The sequence below is a fragment of the Salvelinus alpinus genome, chromosome 29, assembly GCF_045679555.1.
Source record: "Salvelinus alpinus chromosome 29, SLU_Salpinus.1, whole genome shotgun sequence".
Taxonomy (NCBI): Eukaryota; Metazoa; Chordata; class Actinopteri; order Salmoniformes; family Salmonidae; genus Salvelinus; species Salvelinus alpinus.
The window spans coordinates 14988184-15014938 of NC_092114.1; the positions used below are offsets into that span (position 1 = coordinate 14988184).

General features: G+C 44.2%; 1 protein-coding gene across 1 annotated transcript; it reads left to right on the forward strand.

The window, feature by feature from the left end:
• On the forward strand, nucleotides 1-25430 carry LOC139559103 (regulator of G-protein signaling 3-like). The gene is made up of 6 exons (XM_071374815.1): nucleotides 1-566; nucleotides 1793-2486; nucleotides 7558-7616; nucleotides 9461-9591; nucleotides 20412-20578; nucleotides 21050-25430. Exons 2-6 carry the CDS (start codon nucleotides 1962-1964, stop codon nucleotides 21218-21220), a joined length of 1053 nt encoding a protein of 350 aa, XP_071230916.1. The 5' UTR covers nucleotides 1-566; nucleotides 1793-1961; the 3' UTR covers nucleotides 21221-25430.
• Nucleotides 25431-26755: the final 1325 nt, after the last annotated feature.

Sequence of the window (26755 nt, forward strand, 5' to 3'; positions counted from 1 at the left end):
CTCCAAGTGACAACGGCAAACTGAGACGGAGTTGTGGGTGGCGACACAGACAAGAGGCGTTTCTGGGTCATTCACGTGTGAAATAATTACAAAACAGCTCTGCGTGAAGTTTGAGATAGAGAAACTTTCTCGGTGCTAGACATTTCGTTCGTGTGTCGGTCCGCTTGTTATTTATTTGCAGCTATTCGGTAACACATGCAGCGTCAGGACACTGTTGACGATTGAGAGCACTTTGTGGGGAGATAGAGTGGGCGTCCGCGACTCCGCTTCTTGCCAGGGGTGTAATCATTAGTCCAAAACGTTTTGGAACGGAAATCGTTTACTCCAAACGGGAAACGAGAGTTTCTCAATTGTCACATTTAGGAAGGTCCTTCCCCGTTTGGTTTCTAGTGAATACACCCCTGGCAACGCTCCGAAATCACAAGTGAGACGCTCAGCTAAACCAAACCTAATCGAATTGAGACTTAACATATGGTTCAAACAGAGGACTTACTTCCCGGGACAGAGAACTATTTGGAGCCGAAGTCATGAAAGCACAGGTGGCAGAGTAACCGCAGGACATCGAGGTAATACATTTTACCCCCACCGGTTCTTTTTTTTGTTTACACTATAGTGTTTACATGGAGTTAATAAACCCCCCCTCCGGTGGGATTGAGATAGAGATACGACTTCTGTTTTAATATAGTCAGCAGCCGTCTCAACAAGATGTTGTAATGTCACATACACTGTATAGGTGCAGTGAAATGTAGTTTTACAGAGTCAGCCATAGTACAGTACCTCAGGAGCAAATTATGGTAGATGCCTTGCTCCAGGGCATATCGACAGATTCCCTCTCCCCCACAACACTTGTTGGCTCGGGTATTCGAACTAGCGACTTTTTGGTTATTGGCCCAATGCTCCAACCGCTAGGCTACCTGACACTCATGTAATGCCTTATAGGCAGCCCAAGTTTAAGATGTTATTTATACCCAAGATAAACACTGAATGTTTAGCAGATGTTACCGCAATAACATCTGCTAAACACGTATATATGTGACCCAATACAGTTTGATTTGAGAGTTATTACTTGAAATACACACTGTTGAAAACATAACATGGAGAATACATATTGCTGTTAAAATTTTAAAATCAGTCTCACTCACATGTGATCTTTTGTCACAATACTGTATGTCATTTAGATGTGGGTCAAGTTGCAGGGAGACGATTCACTCAAATCAGTACAAATCTGAACACGCCTCAGTAGACTGGCGTGGCTACAGTGTATCTAATTATTGCAGCCAAGGGGCCAACACATTTATGTTAAGGTCTTTTCATTTCAGTTGAAAACTAATAGGTGCTTTCAATATGTCACGTGAATATCACCAGGGGGGGGAAAAAGCACAGCTTTCTCTTGAGCTCACATTAAATGTGGCATGGACTCGACAGCAATGGACATGGCACTTGTGATCATACATACCCATGATCTCTGTAGAACACTATTTTAGAACACTACTCAAAAGTAGAACACTATTTTAGAACACTACTCAAAAGTAGAACACTATTTTAGGGAATAGGGTTGTTTTTGGGATTCAGCCCCTGTGTTTCTACCTGTAGCTGTACAGACTTGTGAGCATGTCAAGAGTGGCTGGTTTTGATTCAGCAGCTTGCAGCCTTAACTCTGTAGAAGTGTACCAATGATATGAAACAGTACACTGTGCCCCTGATGGAATTTCTACATTTTCTGTGATTGTCCAATTTTTGATCTTCCTCTCTCTCTCCTTTCCCCTCCCCGTCTCTCTGTTTCCTTTTACAGACTGTTCTTTGCTGCAGTCTTTCCTCCAGACTCTCTCTCTCTTTCGTCTTCCATTTCCCATACCCGCTTGGCTTCCTTTCTCTGGTTCTCTACCTGCACCTATATCCCTCCTTCCATCCGGCCATCCATCCTTCCTTGAGTCTCCCTCCAATCCGGCGGCGCTGCCATCATGCGTCGGTTCAGCTCAGAGGGGTCCCTACTGAATATGGACTTCCTGCCGTGGAAGAAGGTGGAGCTGAAGAACCAGAACTACCACAGCCGGGACGGGGAGTCAGGCACCTACACCCCCCACCTGGGGGAGGACGAACTGGACGGGCGAACCACCTCTCTCCCCCCCACTCCCCTCATCCTGGAGCCTGAGGCCAGCCCTGGGAGGACACCGGGGAGGGGGGAGCTGGGCAAGGAGCACAGCGTCAGCGTGGAGAACGTCACAGACCTGGGGAAGCCAGAGGGTAAGGGTCATCTGAGAGTGGTGAACCTCAGTGAAGGATGCAGGGCGTACAGTGACGGCCAGTTGGCGCCGGCGACTTTGGGTAGCAGCACAGAGAGCGTGGGCAGGCACGGCCGGCCTCCGCCCTCTCCCTCGTACTCAACCTCTGGCTCCAGCCCCTTCTCCTTCAAGTCACAACAACGGTCCCACGCCAGAGCCAAGCTGTCCGCAGCCAAGCTACATCTGAAGAGCCTGTTTGGGCAGGTAAAGAGTGATGTGGGAGGTCAGGGTCACTAGAGGAGTGGTCTCTGACAGTGTGTTTGGTATTGGATGTGTTAGGCTACTGTATGGGAATGAATAGCTTGTGTGTGTGATGGCTTTTGAGTACTTTAGTTCTAGCTTAGTTCTAGATTAGTTCTAGTTCTACATTAGTTCTACATTAGTTCTAGATTAGTTCTACATTAATTCTACATTTGTTCTACATTAGTTATATATTAGTTCTACATTAGTTATATATTCGTTATACATTAGTTATATATTCGTTCTAGATTATTTCTAGTTCTAGATTAGTTCTAGTTCTAGATTAGTTCTACATTAGTTCTACATTAGTTATAGTTCTACATTAGTTCTACATTAGTACTACATTAGTTCTAGTTCTACATTAGTTCTACATTAGTTATAGTTATAGATTAGTTCTACATTAGTTCTAGTTCTACATTAGTTATAGTTCTACATTAGTTCTACATTAGTTTTACATAAGTTCTACATTAGTTTTACATAAGTTCTACATTCGTTTTAGTTCTACATTAGTTCTACATTAGTTCTAGTTCTACATTAGTTCTAGTTCTACATTAGTTCTACATTAGGTCTACATTAGGTCTACATTGGTTCTACATTGGTTCTAGTTCTACATTAGTGCTAGTTCTACATTAGTTCTACATTAGTTCTAGTTCTACATTAGTTCTAGATTAGTTCTAGTTCTAGATTAGTTCTAGATTAGTTCTAGATTAGTTCTAGTTCTACATTAGTTCTAGTTCTACATTCGTTCTCCATTAGTTATAGTTCTAGATTAGTTCTACATTAGTTATAGTTCTACATTAGTTCTATATTACTTCTACATTAGTTCTACATTAGTTCTACATTAGTTCTAGTTCTACATTAGTTATAGTTCTACATTAGTTCTACATTAGTTATAGTTCTACATTAGTTATACATTGGTTATAGTTCTACATTAGTGCTAGTTCTACATTAGTTCTACATTAGTTCTAGTTCTACATTAGTTCTAGTTCTACATTAGTTCTAGTTCTACATTAGTTCTAGTTCTACATTTGTTCTAGATTAGTTCTATTTCTAGATTCGTTCTAGATTAGTTCTAGTTATACATTAGTTCTAGTTCTAGATTAGTTCTAGTTCTAGATTAGTTCTAGTTCTACATTCGTTCTCCATTAGTTATAGTTATAGATCAGTTCTACATTAGTCCTAGTTCTACATTGGTTCTAGATTAGTTCTACATTAGTTCTACATTAGTTATAGTTCTAGATCAGTTCTACATTAGTTCTAGTTCTACATTAGTTCTACATTAGTTCAACATTAGTTTTAGTTCTACATTAGTTCTACATTAGTTCTAGTTCTACATTAGTTTTACATTCGTTCTAGATTAGTTCTTCATTAGTTTTACATTAGTTCTAGTTCTACATTAGTTCTACATTAGTTCTAGTTCTAGATTAGTTCTACATTAGTTCTAGTTCTACATTAGTTCTACATTAGTTCTACATTGGTTTTAGTTCTACATTAGTTCTACATTAGTTCTACATTAGTTCTCCATTAGTTCTAGTTCTACATTAGTTCTAGTTCTACATTAGTTCTACATTAGTTCTAGTTCTATATTAGTTCTAGTTCTACATTAATTCTAGTTCTACATTGGTTCTACATTAGTTCTACATTAGTTCTAGTTCCACATTAGTTCTACATAAGTTCTACATTAGTTCTACATTAGTTCTAGTTCTACATTAGTTCTAGTTCTACATTAGTTCTACATTAGTTCTAGTTCTACATTAGTTCTAGTTCTACATTAGTTCTAGTTCTACATTAGTTCTAGTTCTACATTAGTTCTAGTTCTACATTAGTTCTAGTTCTACATTGGTTCTACATTAGTTCTACATTAGTTCTAGTTCCACATTAGTTCTAGTTCTACATTAGTTTTAGATTAGTTCTAGTTCTACATTAGTTCTACATTAGTTCTACATTAGTTCTACATTCGTTTTAGTTCTACATTAGTTCTACATTAGTTCTAGTTCTACATTAGTTCTACATTAGGTCTAGATTAGTTCTTCATTAGTTCTACATTAGTTCTAGTTCTACATTAGTTCTACATTAGTTCTAGTTCTACATTAGTTCTACATTAGTTCTAGTTCTACATTAGTTCTACATTGGTTTTAGTTCTACATTAGTTCTAGTTCTACATTAGTTCTCCATTAGTTCTAGTTCTACATTAGTTCTAGTTCTACATTAGTTCTACATTAGTTCTAGTTCTATATTAGTTCTAGTTCTACATTAGTTCTAGTTCCACATTAGTTCTAGTTCTAGATTAGTTCTAGTTCTACATTAGTTCTAGATTAGTTCTAGTTCTACATTAGTTCTAGTTCTAGATTAGTTCTAGTTCTACATTAGTTCTACATTGGTTTTAGTTCTACATTAGTTCTACATTAGTTCTAGTTCTACATTAGTTCTCCATTAGTTCTAGTTCTAGATTAGTTCTAGTTCTACATTAGTTCTAGTTCTATATTAGTTCTAGTTCTACATTAGTTCTAGATTAGTTCTAGTTCTACATTAGTTCTAGTTCTAGATTAGTTCTAGTTCTACATTAGTTCTTGTTCTAGATTAGTTCTAGCTTTACCACTGAGTGAGCAGAGTTTGCACATTTTAGACCATTTCATTGGAGTCTGGTGAAATCTCTACCCCTCCCGGGGCACAGGAGGAGCTAAACAAATGCACCCCCTGTAGTGTCCTGCACCCCCTGTAGTGTCCTGCACCCCCTGTAGTATCCTGCACCCCCTGTAGTATCCTGCACCCCCTGTAGTGTCCTGCACCCCCTGTAGTATCCTGCACCCCTTGTAGTATCCTGCACCCCCTGTAGTATCCTGCACCCCCTGTAGTATCCTGCACCCAGTGGTGTAAAAAGTGCCCAATTGTCATACTTGAGTAAAATACCTTAATATAAAATGACTCAAGTAAAAGTGAAAGTCACCCAGTAAAATACTACATGAGTAAAAGTCTAAAAGTATTTGGTTTTAAATATACTTAAGTATCAAAAGTAAAATGTAATTTCAAAACTAAACTTAAGTATCAAAAGTCAAAGTAAAAGACTGAATATGAAATGCTTTATACTATCTCAACCGCACACATTTACGTTTTTAGTCATATATTCAAAATTTGATTGAAATTATGTGTAACTCATTAAGCGCTATTAAAATCCATAATTTTATCCTTTGTTTAAAAACATCTGCTAAATGGCAAAACCAATGAATACCAAGTCTGGTAGTGGCAAGTCCTTCTCCTATTTCCCATGTATGTTGGCACACACGTTGAACTCAACTACGTCTTTCCCAGAAACAACTTTGGATGTTTTCTTATGACGACGATGACATCAAAATATTGCTCAAACAGAACTTCCTTAAATGATATACACTGCTCAAAAAAAATAAAGGGGAACACTTAAACAACACAATGTAACTCCAAGTCAATCACACTTCTGTGAAATCAAACTGTCCACTTAGGAAGCAACACTGATTGACAATAAATTTCACATGCTGTTGTGAAAATGGAATAGACAAAAGGTGGAAATTATAGGCAATTAGCAAGACACCCCCAATAAAGGAGTGGTTCTGCAGGTGGTGACCACAGACCACTTCTCAGTTCCTATGCTTCCTGGCTGATGTTTTGGTCACTTTTGAATGCTGGCGGTGCTTTCACTCTAGTGGTAGCATGAGACGGAGTCTACAACCCACACAAGTGGCTCAGGTAGTGCAGCTCATCCAGGATGGCACATCAATGCGAGCTGTGGCAAGAAGGTTTGCTGTGTCTGTCAGCGTAGTGTCCAGAGCATGGAGGCGCTACCAGGAGACAGGCCAGTACATCAGGAGACGTGGAGGAGGCCGTAGGAGGGCAACAACCGAGCAGCAGGACCGCTACCTCCGCCTTTGTGCAAGGAGGAGCACTGCCAGAGCCCTGCAAAATGACCTCCAGCAGCCCACAAATGTGCATGTGTCTGCTCAAACGGTCAGAAACAGACTCCATGAGGGTGGTATGAGGGCCCGACGTCCACAGGTGGGGGTTGTGCTTACAGCACAACACTGTGCAGGACGTTTGGCATTTGCCAGAGAACACCAAGATTGGCAAATTCGCCACTGGCGCCCTGTGCTCTTCACAGATGAAAGCAGGTTCACACGCACATGTGACAGACGTGACAGAGTCTGGAGACGCCGTGGAGAACGTTCTGCTGCCTGCAACATCCTCCAGCATGACCGGTTTGGCGGTGGGTCAGTCATGGTGTGGGGTGGCATTTCTTTGGGGGGCCGCACAGCCCTCCATGTGCTCGCCAGAGGTAGCCTGACTGCCATTAGGTACCGAGATGAGATCCTCAGACCCCTTGTGAGACCATATGCTGGTGCGGTTGGCCCTGGGTTCCTCCTAATGCAAGACAATGCTAGACCTCATGTGGCTGGAGTGTGTCAGCAGTTCCTGCAAGAGGAAGGTCTTGATGCTATGGACTGGCCCACCCATTCCCCAGACCTGAATCCAATTGAGCACATCTGGGACATCATGTCTCGCTCCATCCACCAACGCCACGTTGCACCACAGACTGTCCAGGAGTTGGCCACCTCATCAGGAGCATGCCCAGGCGTTGTAGGGAGGTCATACAGGCACGTGGAGGCCACACACACTACTGAGCCTCATTTTGACTTGTTTTAAGGACATTACATCAAAGTTGGATCAGCCTGTAGTGTGGTTTTCCACTTTAATTTTGAGTGTGACTCCAAATCCAGACCTCCATGGGTTGATAAATTTGATATCCATTGATAATTTTTGTGTGATTTTGTTGTCAGCACATTCAACTATGTAAAGAAAAAAGTATTTAATAAGAATATTTCATTCATTCAGATCTAGGATGTGTTATTTTAGTCTTCCCTTTATTTTTTTGAGCAGTGTATTACGATTGGGCCTAAAACCAAGGAGGTCATACCACTGAGGTGTGTGTGTGCTGCCTGCCTGTTAGTGTGTGACACATGCCGATGATTTAAATTTGGAAATAAACTAATCGTGTCTCTATTTTCAGAGTCCCCATTCGTCACACTCCAACCTGTTTAACCCAGAACAGAAAGAACAGAAAGACCGGTAAGCTCATCAACGTGCCTGGGCATTGCATTCCGATGGTAATCCAAAGTCAGTTTGGGAGAATAATTTTTTTTTTGATCGTCAACGCTGATGTCACACGGATTTACCAAAATATCCTTGTCACTTCATTGGTATTCAGTAACTGTCTTAGTAATCGCTGCATACAGTTCCTCCACGGTGGGCAATAGCCTGGGGACGAGGTTTCTTTCTAAGAGGAAGATGTTGTCTAAGGCAGAGTCCCAGGCCAAATGGCACCCTATTCCCTATGTCGTTCCAGACGGCACCCTATTCCCTATGTAGTCCCAAATGGCACCCTATTCCCTATGTAGTCCCAAATGGCACCCTATTCCCTATGTCGTTCCAGACGGCACCCTATTCCCTATGTAGTCCCAAATGGCACCCTATTCCCTATGTAGTCCCAAATGGCACCCTATTCCCTTTGTAGTCCCAAATGGCACCCTATTCCCTATGTAGTCCCAAATGGCACCCTATTCCCGATGTCGTTCCAGATGGCACCCTAAACCCTACGTAGCCCAAATGGCTCTTGTCAAAATTAGTGCACTATACAGGGAATATGATGTAATTTCCCTGGTCAGAAGTAGTGCACAACATAAGAAATAGGGTGCCATTTGGAACTACATAGGGAATAGGGTGCCGTCTGGAACTACATAGGGAATAGGGTGCCATTTGGGACTACATAGGGAATAGGGTGCCATTTGGGACTACATAGGGAATAGGGTGCCGTTTGGGACTACATAGGGATTAGGGTGCCATTTGGGACGTACGTAAGAAGTTCCGTTTGGAAGGATGCCACCCTTGAGGTTGTAATGATACTGAGCCAACCAGTTGTGGAAATGAGGGTGGTGTCATCATGGAATCAGATCCAACCACACCAAAACATACTCTTATCTTGTCATCTCTCTGTCCTTGTCTCTCTCTGTCCTTGTCTCTCTCTGTCCTCGTCTCCCCCTCTCTCCTTACCCCCCCTCTTTCCCTGTCTCTCTCTCTTTCCCTGTCGCTCTCTCTTTCCCTGTCGCTCTCTCTTTCCCTGTCTCTCTCTACCTCTCATTGTCTCTCCCTTTCCCTGTCTCCCCCTCTCTCCTTACCCCTCCTCTCTCTTTCCCTCTCTCTCTCTCTCTCTCTCTCTCTCTCTCTACCTCTCATTGTCTCTCTCTTTCCCTGTCTCCCCCCTCTCTCCTTACCACTCCCCTCTAACTGTCAACCCTCTCTCCCTGTCTCCCCCTCTCTCCATGTCTCTCCCTGTCTCCCCCCTCTCCATGTCTCCCCCTGTCTCTCCCTGTCTCCCCATGTCTCTCCCCGTCTCCCCCTCTCTCCATGTCTCTCCCTGTCTCTCCCTGTCTCTCCCTCTCCCTGTCTCCCCCTCTCTTCATGTCTCTCCCTGTCTCTCCATGTCTCTCCCTGTCTCCCCTTCTCTCCCTGTCTCCCCTTCTCTCCCTGTCTCTCCATGTCTCTCCCTGTCTCCCCTTCTCTCCATGTCTCTCCCTGTCTCTCCATGTCTCTCCCTGTCTCCCCCCTCTCCATGTCTCCCCCTGTCTCTCCCTGTCTCCCCATGTCTCTCCCTGTCTCCCCCTCTCTCCATGTCTCTCCCTGTCTCTCCCTGTCTCTCCCTCTCCCTGTCTCCCCCTCTCTTCATGTCTCTCCCTGTCTCTCCATGTCTCTCTCTGTCTCCCCTTCTCTCCCTGTCTCTCCATGTCTCTCCCTGTCTCCCCTTCTCTCCCTGTCTCTCCCTGTCTCTCCATGTCTCTCCATGTCTCTCCCTGTCTCTCCATGTCTCTCCCTGTCTCCCCCTCTCTCCATGTCTCCCCCTGTCCATTCCTCTCCAGTGCTAAAGAGCAGCGGTCTCGCCTCCCGTTCCTTCGCCAGTGGAGTCAGGTGGGCCACAGCAAGGCCAAGTTCAGCCGGGAGGAACTGGATAAGTGGGCTGAGTCGCTGGACGCCCTCCTGGCTAGTCGGAGTAAGTAGACTAGGCCACCCTCCTGGCCAGTAGACTAGGCCACCCTCCTGGCCAGTAGACTAGGACACCCCCTCCTGGCCAGTAGACTAGGACACCCCCTCCTGGCCAGTAGACTAGGACACCCCCTCCTGGCCAGTAGACTAGGCCACCCCCTCCTGGCCAGTAGACTAGGCCACCCTCCTGGCCAGTAGACTAGGACACCCCCTCCTGGCCAGTAGACTAGGACACCCCCTCCTGGCCAGTAGACTAGGACACCCCCTCCTGGCCAGTAGACTAGGACACCCCCTCCTGGCCAGTAGACTAGGACACCCCCTCCTGGCCAGTAGACTAGGACACCCCCTCCTGGCCAGTAGACTAGGACACCCCCTCCTGGCCAGTAGACTAGGACACCCTCCTGATCAGTAGACTAGGTCACCCTCCTGGCCAGTAGACTAGGCCACCCCCTCCTGACCAGTAGACTAGGCCACCCCCTCCTGACCAGTAGACTAGGCCACCCCCTCCTGACCAGTAGACTAGGCCACACCCGCCTGGCCAGTAGACTAGGACACCCCCTCCTGGCCAGTAGACTAGGACACCCCCTCCTGGCCAGTAGACTAGGACACCCCCTTTGGCCAGTAGACTAGGACACCCCCTTTGGCCAGTAGACTAGGCCACACCCGCCTGGCCAGTAGACTAGGACACCCCCTCCTGACCAGTAGACTAGGACACCCCCTCCTGGCCAGTAGACTAGGCCACACCCGCCTGGCCAGTAGACTAGGACACCCCCTCCTGACCAGTAGACTAGGCCACCCTCCTGGCCAGTAGACTAGGACACCCCCTCCTGGCCAGTAGACTAGGCCACCCTCCTGGCCAGTAGACTAGGACACCCCCTCCTGGCCAGTAGACTAGGCCACCCTCCTGGCCAGTAGACTAGGACACCCCCTCCTGACCAGTAGACTAGGTCACCCTCCTGGCCAGTAGACTAGGACACCCCCTCCTGACCAGTAGACTAGGTCACCCTCCTGGCCAGTAGACTAGGACACCCCCTTTGGCCAGTAGACTAGGACACCCCCTTTGGCCAGTCGGAGTCAGTCAACTAGGGCCCTATTCATTACTGCACACCGTAGCAAAGATTATTTTTTTTAACGGGAAACTAAAATCTGGCGCCAGCTACTTGATTAGGTTCTAGAGGGGGAGAGGTATAAGAAAATATACTAGAATGAGGAGAGGAAGCAGGGTGGTAGCTTCCCCCCCCCCCCCCCCCCGAAGTCTATGAGCCAAATGTCTCCTTCCCCAATTTGAAAGATGTGTACATCTGCCAAATAATCCAAATGTCCAATGCAAAAGACAGTATTTTATGTTTTTAAATAATACGAGTTCTAAATTTGCTTCATGAGTTATGCATGACCGTAGCTAGATTCCATATGTGTTATTTCATAGTTTTGATGGCTTCGCTATTATTTTACAATGTAGAAAATAATCAAAAATGAAGAAAAAAAACCTTGAATGAGTAGGTGTGTACAAACTTTGAACTGGTACTGTGAAATAACTTATTAAATGGGTCTTTCTCCATTCTGATTGTTTGAGAATGTAATGGGGCTTTCTCCATTCTGATTGTTTGAGAATGTAATGGGGCTTTCTCCCTTCTGATTGTTTGAGAATTTAATGGGGCTTTCTCCCTTCTGATTGTTTGAGAATATATTGGGGCTTTTTCCCTTCTGATTGTTTGAGAATGTAATGGGGCTTTCTCCCTTCTGATTGTTTGAGAATTTAATGGGGCTTTCTCCCTTCTGATTGTTTGAGAATGTACATGGGTCTTTCTCCCTTCTGATTGTTTGAGAATGTACATGGGTCTTTCTCCCTTCTGATTGTTTGAGAATGTACATGGGTCTTTCTCCCTTCTGATTGTTTGAGAATGTAATGGGGCTTTCTCCCTTCTGATTGTTTGAGAATGTAATGGGGCTTTCTCCCTTCTGATTGTTTGAGAATGTAATGGGGCTTTCTCCATTCTGATTGTTTGAGAATGTAATGGGGCTTTCTCCATTCTGATTGTTTGAGAATGTAATGGGGCTTTCTCCATTCTGATTGTTTGAGAATGTAATGGGGCTTTCTCCATTCTGATTGTTTGAGAATGTAATGGGGCTTTCTCCATTCTGATTGTTTGAGAATGTATTGGGGCTTTCGCCCTTCTGATTGTTTGAGAATGTAATGGGGCTTTCTCCCTTCTGATTGTCTGAGAATGTAATGGGTCTTTCTCCATTCTGATTGTAATGGGGCTTTCTCCATTCTGATTGTTTAATACTGTTCAATCAAACTTCAACCAAAAGTTGATCTCATTTGAGATCATTTCCACACATTACCACGTAAGGCTGCATGATATTTTTAACCAAATGTTGCCATTGCTATTTGCCAGCTCCACTTTGATTTAGAAGATACTGTTAAACAAACATGCTGATTTAGGCCTCCACCAGCACTGGTTTCAGGCGGTACTAGCTAGCTACATTTACTCTGACTCGGTACATTTATTAGCTAGTCAGCTAACTAGCGATTAACATTAGCTGCTAACACGATTTAGTGACAACTTGCAAAGAAAGTACAAACTAGCTGTTTGCAGATGTAAGAAACACAAACTAATATTTTGATTATAGAACGCTTGTGGATTTATATTAACCTGTGGTTCTTTACTTCTTTACTGCTGCCGTTTTAATTATTTGTTACTTTTATTTATTTTTTTAAATGTACTTATCTGTTTTTTTTACTTAACCAACAATGCTTTAATTTAATATATTAAGGGCTTGTAAGTAAGTATTTCACAGTAAGGTCTACACCTGTTGTGTAGAGGTCTACACATGTGTATGTGACATTTGATTTGATACATCGTCGTTGTATGTGCTGCATTGTTAACCATGCAGATGAACGCTGGTGTTTCGCGGTCGAGCAACAACAACTGTACTGTGGAGAGAGAGAGAGAGAGAGAGAGAGAGAGAGAGAGAGAGAGAGAGAGAGAGAGAGAGAGAGAGAGAGAGAGAGAGAGAGAGAGAGAGAGAGAGAGAGAGAGAGAGAGAGAGAGAGAGAGAGAGAGAGAGAGAGAGAGAGAGAGAGAGAGAGAGAGAGAGAGAGAGAGAGAGAGAGAGAGAGAGAGAGAGAGAGAGAGAGAGAGAGAGAGAGAGAGAGAGAGAGAGAGAGAGAGAGAGAGAGAGAGAGAGAGAGAGAGAGAGAGAGAGAGAGAGAGAGAGAGAGAACGAGAACGTTACACATGGCTTATCACATTCGACTTCCGGCGCCGAAAAGAGATGGCCGCCTCGCTTCGCGTTCCTTGGAAAATATGCAGTATTTTGTTTTTTTTATGTGTTATTTCTTACATCGGTACCCCAGGTAATCTTAGGTTTCATTACATACAGTCGGGAGGAACTACTGAATATACGATTAACGTCAACTCATCATCGTTCCTACCAGGAATATGACTTTCCCGAAACGGATCCAGTGTTTTGCCTTCCACCCAATACAATGGATCTGATCCCAGCCGGCGACCCTGTGCGACGCCGTAAAAGGGGCAAACGAGGCGGTCTCGTGGTCAGGCTTCGGAGACGGGCACATCGCGCTCCACTCCCTAGCATACTACTCGCCAATGTCCAGTCTCTTGACAATAAGGTTGATGAAATCCGAGCACGGGTAGCATTCCAGAGAGACATCAGGGATTGCAACGTGCTCTGCTTCACGGAAACATGGCTAACTCAAGAGACGCTAACGGAGTCGGTGCAGCCAGCTGGTTTCTTCATGCATCGCGCCGACAGAAACAAACATCTTTCTGGTAAGAAGAGGGGCGGGGGGGTATGCCTTATGATTAACGAGACGTGGTGTGATCATCATAACAACACACAGGAACTCAAGTCATTCTGTTCACCTGATCTAGAACTCCTCACAATCAAATGTCGACCGCATTACCTACCAAGGGAATTCTCTTCAATCATAATCACAGCCGTATATATTCCCCCCCAAGCAGACACATCGATGGCCCTGAACGAACTTTATCTGACTCTTTGTAAACTGGAAACCACACACCCTGAGGCTGCATTCATCGTAGCTGGGGATTTTAACAAGGCTAATCTAAAAACAAAACTCCCTAAATTCTATCAGCATATCGATTGTGCTACCAGGGCTGGAAAAACCCTAGATCATTGTTATACTAATTTCCGCGACGCATATAAGGCCCTCCCCCGCCCCCCTTTCGGAAAAGCTGACCACGACTCCATTTTGTTGATTCCAGCCTACAAACAGAAACTAAAACAACAAGCTCCCGCGCTCAGGTCTGTTCAACGCTGGTCCGACCAATCTGAATCCACGCTTCAAGACTGCTTCGATCACGCGGATTGGAATATGTTCCGCATTGCGTCCAACAACAATATTGACGAATATGCTGATTCGGTGAGCGAGTTCATTAGGAAGTGCATTGACGATGTCGTACCCACAGCAACGATTAAAACATTCCCAAACCAGAAACCGTGGATTGACGGCAGCATTCGCGTGAAACTGAAAGCGCGAACCACTGCTTTTAACCAGGGCAAGGTGACCGGAAGCATGACCGAATACAAACAGTGTAGCTATTCTCTCCGCAAGGCAATCAAACAGGCTAAGTCCCAGTACAGAGACAAAATCGAGTCGCAATTCAACAGCTCAGACACAAGAGGTATGTGGCAGGGTCTACAGTCAATCACGGATTACAAAAAGAAAACCAGCCCCGTCGCGGACCAGGATGTCTTGCTCCCAGACAGGCTAAACAACTTTTTTGCCCGCTTTGAGGACAATACAGTGCCACTGACACGGCCCCCTACCAAAACCTGCGGGCTCTCCTTCACTGCAGCCGAGGTGAGTAAAACATTTAAACGTGTTAACCCTCGCAAGGCTGCAGGCCCAGACGGCATTCCCAGCCGCGTCCTCAGAGCATGCGCAGACCAGCTGGCTGGTGTGTTTACGGACATATTCAGTCAATCCTTATCCCAGTCTGCTGTTCCCACATGCTTCAAGAGGGCCACCATTGTTCCTGTTCCCAAGAAAGCTAAGGTAACTGAGCTAAACGACTACCGCCCCGTAGCACTCACTTCCGTCATCATCAAGTGCTTTGAGAGACTAGTCAAGGACCATATCACCTCCACCCTACCGGACACCCTAGACCCACTCCAATTTGCTTACCGACCCAATAGGTCCACAGACGACGCAATCGCAACCACACTGCACACTGCCCTAACCCATCTGGACAAGAGGAATACCCATGTGAGAATGCTGTTCATCGATTACAGCTCAGCATTTAACACCATAGTACCCTCCAAACTCGTCATCAAGCTCGAGACCCTGGGTCTCGACCCCGCCCTGTGCAACTGGGTCCTGGACTTCCTGACGGGCCGCCCCCAGGTGGTGAGGGTAGGTAACATCTCCACCCCGCTGATCCTCAACACTGGGGCCCCACAAGGGTGCGTTCTGAGCCCTCTCCTGTACTCCCTGTTCACCCACGACTGCGTGGCCATGCACGCCTCCAACTCAATCATCAAGTTTGCGGATGACACTACAGTGGTAGGCTTGATTACCAACAACGACGAGACGGCCTACAGGGAGGAGGTGAGGGCCCTCGGAGTGTGGTGTCAGGAAAATAACCTCACACTCAACGTCAACAAAACAAAGGAGATGATTGTGGACTTCAGGAAACAGCAGAGGGAGCACCCCCCTATCCACATCGACGGGTCAGTAGTGGAGAAGGTGGAAAGTTTTAAGTTCCTCGGTGTACACATCACGGACAAACTGAATTGGTCCACCCACACAGACAGCGTTGTGAAGAAGGCGCAGCAGCGCCTCTTCAACCTCAGGAGGCTGAAGAAATTCGGCTTGTCACCAAAAGCACTCACAAACTTCTACAGATGCACAATCGAGAGCATCCTGTCGGGCTGTATCACCGCCTGGTACGGCAACTGCTCCGCCCACAACCGTAAGGCTCTCCAGAGGGTAGTGAGGTCTGCAGAACGCATCACCGGGGGCAAACTACCTGCCCTCCAGGACACCTACACCACCCGGTGTCACAGGAAGGCCATAAAGATCATCAAGGACAACAACCACCCAAGCCACTGCCTGTTCACCCCGCTATCATCCAGAAGGCGAGGTCAGTACAGGTGCATCAAAGCAGGGACCGAGAGACTGAAAAACAGCTTCTATCTCAAGGCCATCAGACTGTTAAACAGCCACCACTAACATTTAGCGGCCGCTGCCAACATACTGACTCAACTCCAGCCACTTTAAAAATGGGAATTGATGGAAATTATGTAAAAATGTACCACTAGCCACTTTAAACAATGCCACTTTATGTTTACATACCCTACAGTACTCATCTCATATGTATATACCGTACTCTATACCATCTACTGCATCTTGCCATGCCGTTCTGTACCACCACTCATTCATATATCTTTATGTACATATTCTTTATCCCTTTACACTTGTGTGTGTGTATAAGGTAGTAGTTGTGGAATTGTTAGGTTAGATTACTCGTTGGTTATTACTGCATTGTTGGAACTAGAAGCACAAGCATTTCGCTACACTCGCATTAACATCTGCTAACCATGTGTATGTGACGAATAAAATTTGATTTGATTTGATTTTAACAAACCAAATAAAATAAAAAAAACTGGTCCATGCATCAATACTGGTATATAGTAAAGTACGCTATACCGCCCAGCCCTACTTTTGACCAGACTAGTCAAAAGGGAAGACAGTCTTTTTACTTCCTCATTCCTTCTAGCATTTCTCCTGTCCTGTTATTACCTTTCCTCTTATTCCATGACACCACACCGCTGCTCTAACAGTTCCTTATCACGTGTTTACATTAGCCTTCCGTTGATAGTTACATTAAAATAAAAGGTTTGAAAGAGAAAGGCTCTTTGTGAAGTGCTTGGAATAGGTTTTCTTGCTTTTCTAGTGATGTTGTTGTCAGTTAAAAGAGAAGCCCTAGGTTGACATGCCCCACACACCATACATTGTTAGGTGTATGGGGCTCCCGAGTGGTGCAGCGGTCTAAGGCACTGCATCTCATTGCAAGCGGTGTCACTACAGTCCCTGGTTCGAATACAGGCTGTATCGCATCCGGACGTGATTGGGAGTTCGATAGGGGCGGCGAAACAATTGGCACAGCGTCGTCTGGATTTTGCCTGTGTAAATAATATATTTGTTCTTAACTGACTTGCCTAGTTACATAGAAACAGTTATAGTCCCACAGGAAGCTGGGACATTGGAGAACCTGTTTATGCTTATAGGTAACCTGTAGACATATAGGCCACATGTCTAAGTCTCAATGGCTGAGTTTAGACAGGCAGCCCAATGCTGATCTTTTGCCTAATTATTGGCAAAAAAAAGAGCTTATCTTATTGGCTGCATGTACACTTGTCTTTTGACCAATTGTCCCTTTTCAGATTCGGGATTCAAAGCCTTATTGTCCACTCTTATAGAATGGAAATGTCTATATTTACAGAGCGTCTAAATGACAGCATCGTAAATACATACACTATCAGTCTACTGTTATTAGAAATATAAACTGCTATCTCGGGATTGAATGTCATATAGATCAATTGAAAGTAGTTCTCACTGAAAGCAGTTTTCTTTATTTGATTTACATGCGCACAAACACACTCATACACACCACTCTAATATTAGTAATATGTATACAAGATCCGAGTACACAATCTTGAATACATAGTGTATACACATTGTGAACTTAAAAGGTTGCTCAACCACTTAGTTAAAGGTCAATAGCTAGAGGTTCTGGAAAGCATGCAGTGATTGTGGTAGCCAAGCTTAGTCTGACAGTCTGCACAACATACAGGCTGTTTACGAGGATAACTTTAACATACAGGCTGTTTACGAGGATAACTTTGACATACAGGCTGTTTACGAGGATAACTTTAACATACAGGCTGTTTACGAGGATAACTTTAACATACAGGCTGTTTACGAGGATAACGTTGACATACAGGCTGTTTACGAGGATAACTTTGACATACAGGCTGTTTACGAGGATAACTTTGACATGACATACAGGCTGTTTATGAGGATAACTTTAACATACATGCTGTTTACGAGGATAACTTTGACATACAGGCTGTTTACGAGGATAACTTTAACATACAGGCTGTTTACGAGGATAACTTTAACATACAGGCTGTTTTACGAGGATAACTTTAACATACAGGCTGTTTACGAGGATAACTTTGACATACAGGCTGTTTACGAGGATAACTTTAACATACAGGCTGTTTTACGAGGATAACTTTAACATACAGGCTGTTTACGAGGATAACTTTAACATACAGGCTGTTTACGAGGATAACTTTGACATACAGGCTGTTTACGAGGATAAATTTAACATACAGGCTGTTTACGAGGATAACTTTAACATACAGGCTGTTTTACGAGGATAACTTTAACATACAGGCTGTTTACGAGGATAACTTTAACATACAGGCTGTTTTACGAGGATAACTTTAACATACAGGCTGTTTACGAGGATAACTTTAACATACAGGCTGTTTACGAGGATAACTTTGACATACAGGCTGTTTACGAGGATAACTTTGACATACAGGCTGTTTACGAGGATAACTTTAACATACAGGCTGTTTACGAGGATAACTTTAACATACAGGCTGTTTACGAGGATAACTTTAACATACAGGCTGTTTATGAGGATAACTTTAACATACAGGCTGTTTACGAGGATAACTTTAACATACAGGCTGTTTACGAGGATAACTTTAACATACAGGCTGTTTACGAGGATAACTTTAACATACAGGCTGTTTACGAGGATAACTTTAACATACAGGCTGTTTTACGAGGATAACTTTAACATACAGGCTGTTTATGAAGATAACTTTAACATACAGGCTGTTTACGAGGATAACTTTAACATACAGGCTGTTTACGAGGATAACTTTAACATACAGGCTGTTTTACGAGGATAACTTTAACATACAGGCTGTTTACGAGGATAACTTTAACATACAGGCTGTTTACGAGGATAACTTTAACATACAGGCTGTTTACGAGGATAACTTTAACATACAGGCTGTTTATGAAGATAACTTTAACATGACATACAGGCTGTTTTACGAGGATAACTTTAACATACAGGCTGTTTATGAAGATAACTTTAACATGACATACAGGCTGTTTTACGAGGATAACTTTAACATACAGGCTGTTTACGAGGATAACTTTAACATGACATACAGGCTGTTTACGAGGATAACTTTGACATACAGGCAGTTTTACAAGGTATTGTTGATATGCTGCAGTGGCCACTTTATGAATTCTCTCCTATTTGTGTTTGTCACATATGAACATACATACGTGTTAACGTGTTGCCCTGTCTAGCCCAGCCAATGACGTGTTGTAACCACTGTGTTCGCAATCTGCTGCCCTCTTACATGTCCTCACTCGGTCATCCTCTTTGTACAAAAATATGTTGCAACCCAGTGTCTAAGCAAAAACAAGAAGTGAATGAGAGAGAGAGAGAAGTAGGGGGAGGGAGAGAGAGAGAGAAGTAGGGGGAGGGAGAGAGAGAGAGAAGTAGGGGGAGGGAGAGAGAGAGAGAAGTAGGGGGAGGGAGAGAGAGAGAGAAGTAGGGGGAGGGAGAGAGAGAGAAGTAGGGGGAGAGAGAGAGAGAAGTAGGGGGAGGGAGAGAGAAGGAGGGGGAGAGAGAAGGAGGGGGGAGAGAGAGAAGTAGGGGGAGGGAGGAGGAGAGAGAAGTAGGAGGGGGGGAGAGAAGTAGGGGGAGAGAAGTAGGGGGAGAGAGAAGTAGGGGGAGGGGAATAAGTGGGGGTTGGGAGGGAAAGACAGAAAGAAGTAGGGGGAGGGAGGGAAATAAGTGGGGGGAGGGAGGGAGAGAAGTAGGAGGGAGGGAAAGACAGAAAGAAGTAGGGGGAGGGAGGGAGAAAGAAGTAGGGGGAGGGAGGGAGAGAGAAGTAGGGGGAGGGAGGGAGAGAGATAAATGGGGGGAGGGAGGGAGGGAGGGAGGGAGGGAGGGAGGGAAAGAAGTAGGGGGAGGGAGGGAGGGAGAGAGAGAAGTGGGGGGAGGGAGGGAGAGAAGTAGGGGGGAGAGAGAAAGAAGTAAGGGTGGAGAGAGAAATAAGTAGGGGGAGAGAGAAAGGAGGAGAGAGGGAGAGAGAGAATTGGGGGGAGGGAGGGAGAGAAGTAGGGGGAGGGAGGGAGAGAGAAAGAAGTAAGGGTGGAGAGAGAAATAAGTAGGGGGGGAGAGAGAAAGAAGTGGGGGGGAGGGAGAGAGGCAGTATGGAGGGGTTGTATGTCTGACTGACTTTAGATGGCAATAATGAAAATGTAGTGAAAAAAATCCTACGATTTGATTTTAGGACTTTTACAGTGTGCATATTTAAGTGTTGTGCTGTATCTATGTAAATGTTTCTAAGTGTGTGTACGTGTGTGTTTGCATGTCAGCGTATTGGCCAGTGTGTGTGTACATGTGTGTTTGCATGTCACTGTATTGGCCAAGTGTGTGTACGTGTGTGTTTGCATGTCAGTGTATTGGCCAGTGGTGTGTACATGTGTGTTTGCATGTCACTGTATTGGCCAAGTGTGTGTGTGTACGTGTGTGTTTGCATGTCACTGTATTGGCCAGTGGTGTGTACATGTGTGTTTGCATGTCAGCGTATTGGCCAGTGTGTGAACATCCCATCTGTCTCCTCTTCCTCTCTAGTGACGTCCTAAATGTGGTGTACTTTATAAACCCTAATACTCCCCCCCCCCCTCTCTCTCTCTCCTTCATCCCCCCCTCCCCTCCTCTCCAGCGGGTGTGTCTGTGTTTGGAGCATTCCTGCGCTCAGAGTTTAGTGAGGAGAATCTGCAGTTCTATCTGGCCTGTGAGCAGTACAGAAACTCCTCCAATAACTTCAGCCTGCATAGACGGGCCAAGGAGATCACTGTCACCTATATCGAGGCGGGGGCACCGCGAGAGGTATACAGACTTTGTCTATACATTGACCGGGCTGGCTGGCGGGCGGGCCTGTTTCTGTCTGTGGTTCACCCTGCCTGTCTGTCTGTCTATCTGTGGTCCGGCTGGCCTCTCTATCTGTCAGTGTCTCCATCCATCTACCAGTATTATGTTGCCATGTTTATCTTTCCTGTCTACTACAACCTGCATGGAAGTGTGTTTATTAATCAGTGATCTAGAACCAGTTCATTCTCTCTCGCTCTTTTCTCTCCTCTCTTTTCTCTCTCTCTTTTCTGTCACTTCTCTCTCTCGCTCTTTTCTCTCTCTCTCTTTTCTCTCTCGCTCTTTTCTCTCTCTCGCTCTTTTCTTTCCTCTCGCTCTTTTCTCTCTCTTTTCTCTCGCTCTCTTTTCTCTCTCGCTCTCTTTTCTCTCTCTTTTCTCTCTCGCTCTCTTTTCTCTCTCGCTCTCTTTTCTCTCTCTTTTCTCTCTTCTCAGGTGAACTTGGACAGTAAGACCAGAGATCTAACCACACAGCTCCTACAGGCTCCATCACACACCTCCCTGTCCCACGCCCAGAAACGTATCTACTCCCTCCTGGATACAGACTGCTACCCTCGCTTCCTCCAGTCCACCATCTACCTCACCCTGCTGGGCCAGGCTGACTAGACACTAAGGGCTCCATTCAATCCATATCGCCAAAGTTCAGCACTATAGCGCAATCAGAACATTTTAAAGGCAATGTTCCCGCGTTCTCGGAGACTGCATTTCACGTTAAACGCTACAGCATATTTTGTCTCAATCTCTGACCTTCCACAATACAAACTGATTGGAGACCTAAGCTGCATCCCTAAAGCTGCTTCCCTGTTACCTAAAGCTGCATCCCTAAAGCTGCATCCCTAAAGCTGCATCCCTAAAGCTGCATCCCTATGGCTGCATCCCTATTCCCTAAAGCTGCATCCCTAAAGCTGCTTCCCTATTCCCTAAAGCTGCATCCCTGTTACCTAAAGCTGCATCCCTATGGCTGCATCCCTATTCCCTAAAGCTGCATCCCTAAAGCTGCTTCCCTATTCCCTAAGGGGCTGCCCTATTCCCTAAAGCTGCATCCCTGTTACCTAAAGCTGCATCCCTGTTACCTAAAGCTGCATCCCTGTTACCTAAAGCTGCATCCCTATGGCTGCATCCCTGTTACCTAAAGCTGCATCCCTATGGCTGCATCCCTATTCCCTAAAGCTGCATCCCTATGGCTGCATCCCTATTCTCCGCTCTTCATCCTTTCTCCCGAAGTGCACACTTTTGTAGATATGGAGCAGTGGTGGGGACAGTTGCAGGAGATACAGTTACAATGCAGAGTTAAAGAGGGTTTAAGGGGTTTAGTCATTCCAGTAGACGAACAGGCTTGTGTTCATTAGGGCATGGAACAGAAACACTTTAAAAAAAATTGCAGCGGAAAACAAAAATGAGTGTTTCTTATTGGACAAGTCCAGATAGTCCCTCCCTGTTTGTCAGTTTTTTTCTTAATTCGATGCCTAATGAACATGACCCAGGTTCTTTTCTGCTTGGGGGGTGAAAGGGCTTAGGGAGTTAAAAGCAGGGAAAGCCATGGGGTTTGGATGGAAGGAGCTTGCCAAAGCGATAAACGGAGGTTACGAGACAGGGGTCTGTTTTTTCCATGACTTAGAGGGTGCAACCCGAGGTGGCGTGAAACTATGCAGATTTCGTTGTTTGTAATCATTAAACATCCTCTTTTTAACTCGATAGGTCCCCCTACGGTCCAATGAGCACGTACGGAATGGTGCCAGCGCTGACAGAAAGGAAAAACAGCCCGGCATTACGGAGATCTAGTTAAAGAACTTTGAGTTAATCTACAGTGCCTTCAGAAAGTATTCATACCCCTTGACTTATTCAACATTTTGTTGTTACAGCCTGAATGGAAAATGTATTAAATGATATTTTCTAACCCATGTACACACAATATCCCATAATGACAAAGTAAAAACATGTTGATTGTTTTTATTTTTTTACACATCTTATTTACATAAGTATTCACACCCCTGAGTCAATACTTTGTAGAAGCACCTTTGGTACCTCTCTGGGTAAGTCTCTAATAGTTTTCCACACCTGGATTGTGTAACATTTGCCCATTTATTATTTTCACAAATTCTTCAAGCTCTGTCAAATTGGTTGTTGACAACCATTTTTAGGTCTTGCCGTAGATTTTCAAGTATATTTAATTCGAAACTGTAACTCAGCCACTCGGGAACATTCACTGTCTTCTTGGTAAGCAACTCCAGTGTAGATTTTGCCTTGTGTTTTAGGTTATTGTCCTGCTGAAAGGTGAATTCCATTCCTAGTGGAAAGCAGACTGAACAAGGTTTTCTCCTGGGATCGAGCTAAGCACAGACAAAATCCTGTTTCTTTTTTATCATGGAAAAACTCCACAATCCTTAATGATTACAAGCATACACATAACATGATGCAGCAACCACTTTGTATTCAGGACAAAAAGTTATTTTCACTCTGTCAATTAGGTTAGTATTGTGGAGTAACAACAATGTTGTTGATTCATCCTCAGTTTTCTCCTATCACAGCCATTCAACTCTGTAACTGTTTTTAAAGTCACCATTGTCCTCATGGTGAAATCCGTGAGTGGTTTCCTTCCTCTCTGGCAACTGAGTTAGGAAGGACACCTGTATCTTTGTAGTGACTGGGTGTATTGATACACCATCCAAAGTGTCATTTAATAACTCCACCATGCTCAAACGGATATTCAATGTCAGAGTTTAATTTTTCATTTTTTTTACCCATTTACCAATATGTGCCGTTTGTGAGTCATTGAAAACCTCCCTGGTGTTTGTGATTGAATCTCTGTTTGAAAATTTACTGCTCGACAGAGGGACCTTACAATTATGTGTATGTGTGGGGTACAGAGATGAGGTAGTCATTTAAAAAAATCATGTTAAACAATATTATTGTACACAGAGTGAGTCCATGCAAGTTATGTAACTTGTTAAGCACATTTTTACTCCTGAACTTATTTAGGCGTTGCCTTAACAAAGGGGTTGAATACTTGTTGACTCAAGACATTTCAGCTTTTCATGTGTAATTCATTTGTAAAAACATAATTCCACTTTGACATTATGGGGTATTTTGTCAAGGCCAGTGACCCCCCCCCCCCAAAAAATCTTAATTTTATAATTTAGAAAATTTCAGGTTGTAACACAACAAAATGTGTAAAAAGTCGAGATGTGAATACTTTCCAAAGGTTTGGAGTGGAAGTGAAACCCAGGTCACACTGGGGTTCTTGAGGGTGGCCCAATCAAGGAAGTAACCTTTTTAAAGATTGCCTCTAGGAACTCTTTCTGAAAAAGCAATTCCCTTCAATAGACATCCCTCAGATGGGCGGTTTCATTAACACATCAAGACGGATCATTTGTTGCTAGATCGTAAATAATTTGGCACTAGATCATTCAAAAGCTGTATTGCTTCCAAGTAGGCCATCTCACAGTAACTTTGTACCCAAGTAGGGAATGCCCCATCAGGCCTTGGCAAACAAAATCAGTGTTGGTTTGATGCTGTTCTTATATGACTACAGTGTATGACAACAGACTCCATTTAATTGTGGGACACCAAGAGAGATAGCGAGAAACCCTTTACACTTGATGCTACATTGTAGATATTTTAAACAGAAATCTAAAGAGAATCCAACAGATAAAAACAAAGGATATATGATTTATTTCAAGTGTATCATTTGTTTGTACTGAACCTCATGTTAAATGTTGGTTGTCAGACTATTTTAAAGAAAAATAAATCTAGATTTTTGTACATATGGCAGTAGTCCTTGGACATTAAGTGTGGTGCGGTTGTTCAGTGAGCAATAACTTAACACGCTGTGTTCTAACCAAGGCTGTGTGACCCATTAGAAATAGAATCTTTAGAATGGACCTTCTCATTCAAGTCAATGATGGCATAATGGGATGGAGGTTCCTAAGCCCTTTCTATAGATTATACTTCTATGGTGTGACCCCCCCCCCCCCCCCCTTAGCTTGTCGAGGTGTTGCCGGGATACCAAGCCTGTCGTGTACAGTACGTGTACATGTCATAACAAGGGGAAAGAGCCAGATGGACGAGACGTGCTGTACACATCATCATGGACCACGACTCCTAGACAGAAAAACAAAGAACAAGAAGAAAGCCTTGGAGTCAGTTTCGATTGGTGATCGTGAGCAGTCTGTGTTGGTCTTTCTGTCTGGCTGGTTAATGATACAGTCATCGTGAGCAGTCTGTTGCACTTTCTGTCTTGGTTAATGATACATGTTGTGACACACACTGATTGTATAAAACATTAAGAACACCTGCTCTTTCCATGACATAGCTTTCTCCTGGATTCCCCTAGTCGGTCTATGATCCCTTATTGACGTCACTTGTTAAATCCACTTCAATCAGTGTAGATGAAGGGAAGGAGACAGGTTAAAGAAGGATTTTAAGGCTTGAGACAATTGAGACATGGTTTGTGTATGTGTGTGCCATTCAACGGGTGAAAGGGCAAGACAACGCAATATCAGGAAGGTGTTCTTAATGTTTTGTCCCATCAGTGTATGTCTATCCCCTCTTCTGTACATGAATTAGTAATAGCCATAATTCTGTCAACCACTCCCACATACAGTACCAGTCAAATTTTGGACACCTACTCATTCCAGGGTTTTTCTTTCTTTCTTTTACTATTTTCTACATTGTGGAAAAAAACAGCTTTGGCATTCTCTCAACCAGCTTCATGAGGTAGTCACCTGGAATGCATTTCAATGAACAGGTGTGCCTTGTTTGTATTTATTATGGATCCCCTGGGGTCCAGCAAAATTAAGGCATTCTTAAAAGTTAATTTGTGTAATTTGTTTCCTTAATGCGTTTGAGCCAATCAGTTGTGTTGTGACAAGGGGTGGTATACAGAAGATAGCCCTATTTGGTAAAAGACCAAGTCCATATTATGGCAAGAACAACTCAAATAAGCAAAGAGAAACTACAGTCCATCATTACTTTAAGACATGAAGGTCTGTCAATACGGAACATTTCAAGAACTTTGAATGTTTCTTCAAGTGCAGTCACAAAAACCATTAAGCGCTATGATGAAACTGGTTCTCATGAGGACCGCCACAGGAAAGGACCCAGAGTTACCTCTGCTGCAAAGGATAAGTTCATTAGAGTTTCCAGCCTCAGATTGCATCCCAAATAAATGTTTTACAGAGTTCAAGTAATAGACACATCTCAAAATCAACAGTTCAGAGGAGACTGCGTGAATCAGGCCTTCATGGTCGAACTGCTGCTAAGAAACCACTACTAAAGGACACACATAATAAGAAGAGACTTCCTTGGGCCAAGAAACACAAGGAATGGACATTAGACCAGTAGAAATATGTCCTTTGGTCTGATGAGTCCAAATTGGTGATTTTTGATCCAACCGCCGTGTCTGTGTGACACACAGAGTTGGTGAACGGATGATCTCCACATGTGTGGTTCCCACCGTGAAGCATGGAGGAGGTGGTGTGATGGTGCTTTGCTGGTGACACTGTCAGTGATTTATTTAGAATTCAAGGCACACTTAACCAGCATGACTACCACAGCATTCTGCAGCGATACGCCATCCCATCTGGTTTAGGCTTAGTGGGAGTATCGTTTGTTTTTCAAAAGGAAAATGACCCAATACACCTCCAGGCTGTGGTAGGGCTATTTGACCAAGAAGGAGAATGCTGCTTTTTCCACATTTTGTTACGTTACAGCCTTATTCTAACATTTATTAAATTGTTTTCTTTTCCCCTCATCAGTCTACACACAATACCCCATAATGACAAAGCAAAAACAGGCTCTCAAGCTCGGTCAGGTTGGATGGGGAGCGTCGCAGCACAGCTGATTTCAGGTCTCTCCAGTGATGTTCAATCAGCTTCAAGTCCGGTCTCTGGCTGGACCACTTAAGGACATTCAGAGACTTGTCCCAAAGCCACTCCTGCGTTGTCTTGGCCATGTGCTTAGGGTCATTGTCCTGTTGGAAGGTGAACCTTCAACCAAGTCTGAGGTCATGAGCGCTTCGGATTAGGTTTTCGTCAAGGATTTCTCTGTACTTTGCTCTGTTCATCTTTCACTCTATCCTGACTTATCTCCCAGTCCCTGCCACTAAAAAACATCCCCACAGCATGATGCTGCCACCACCAT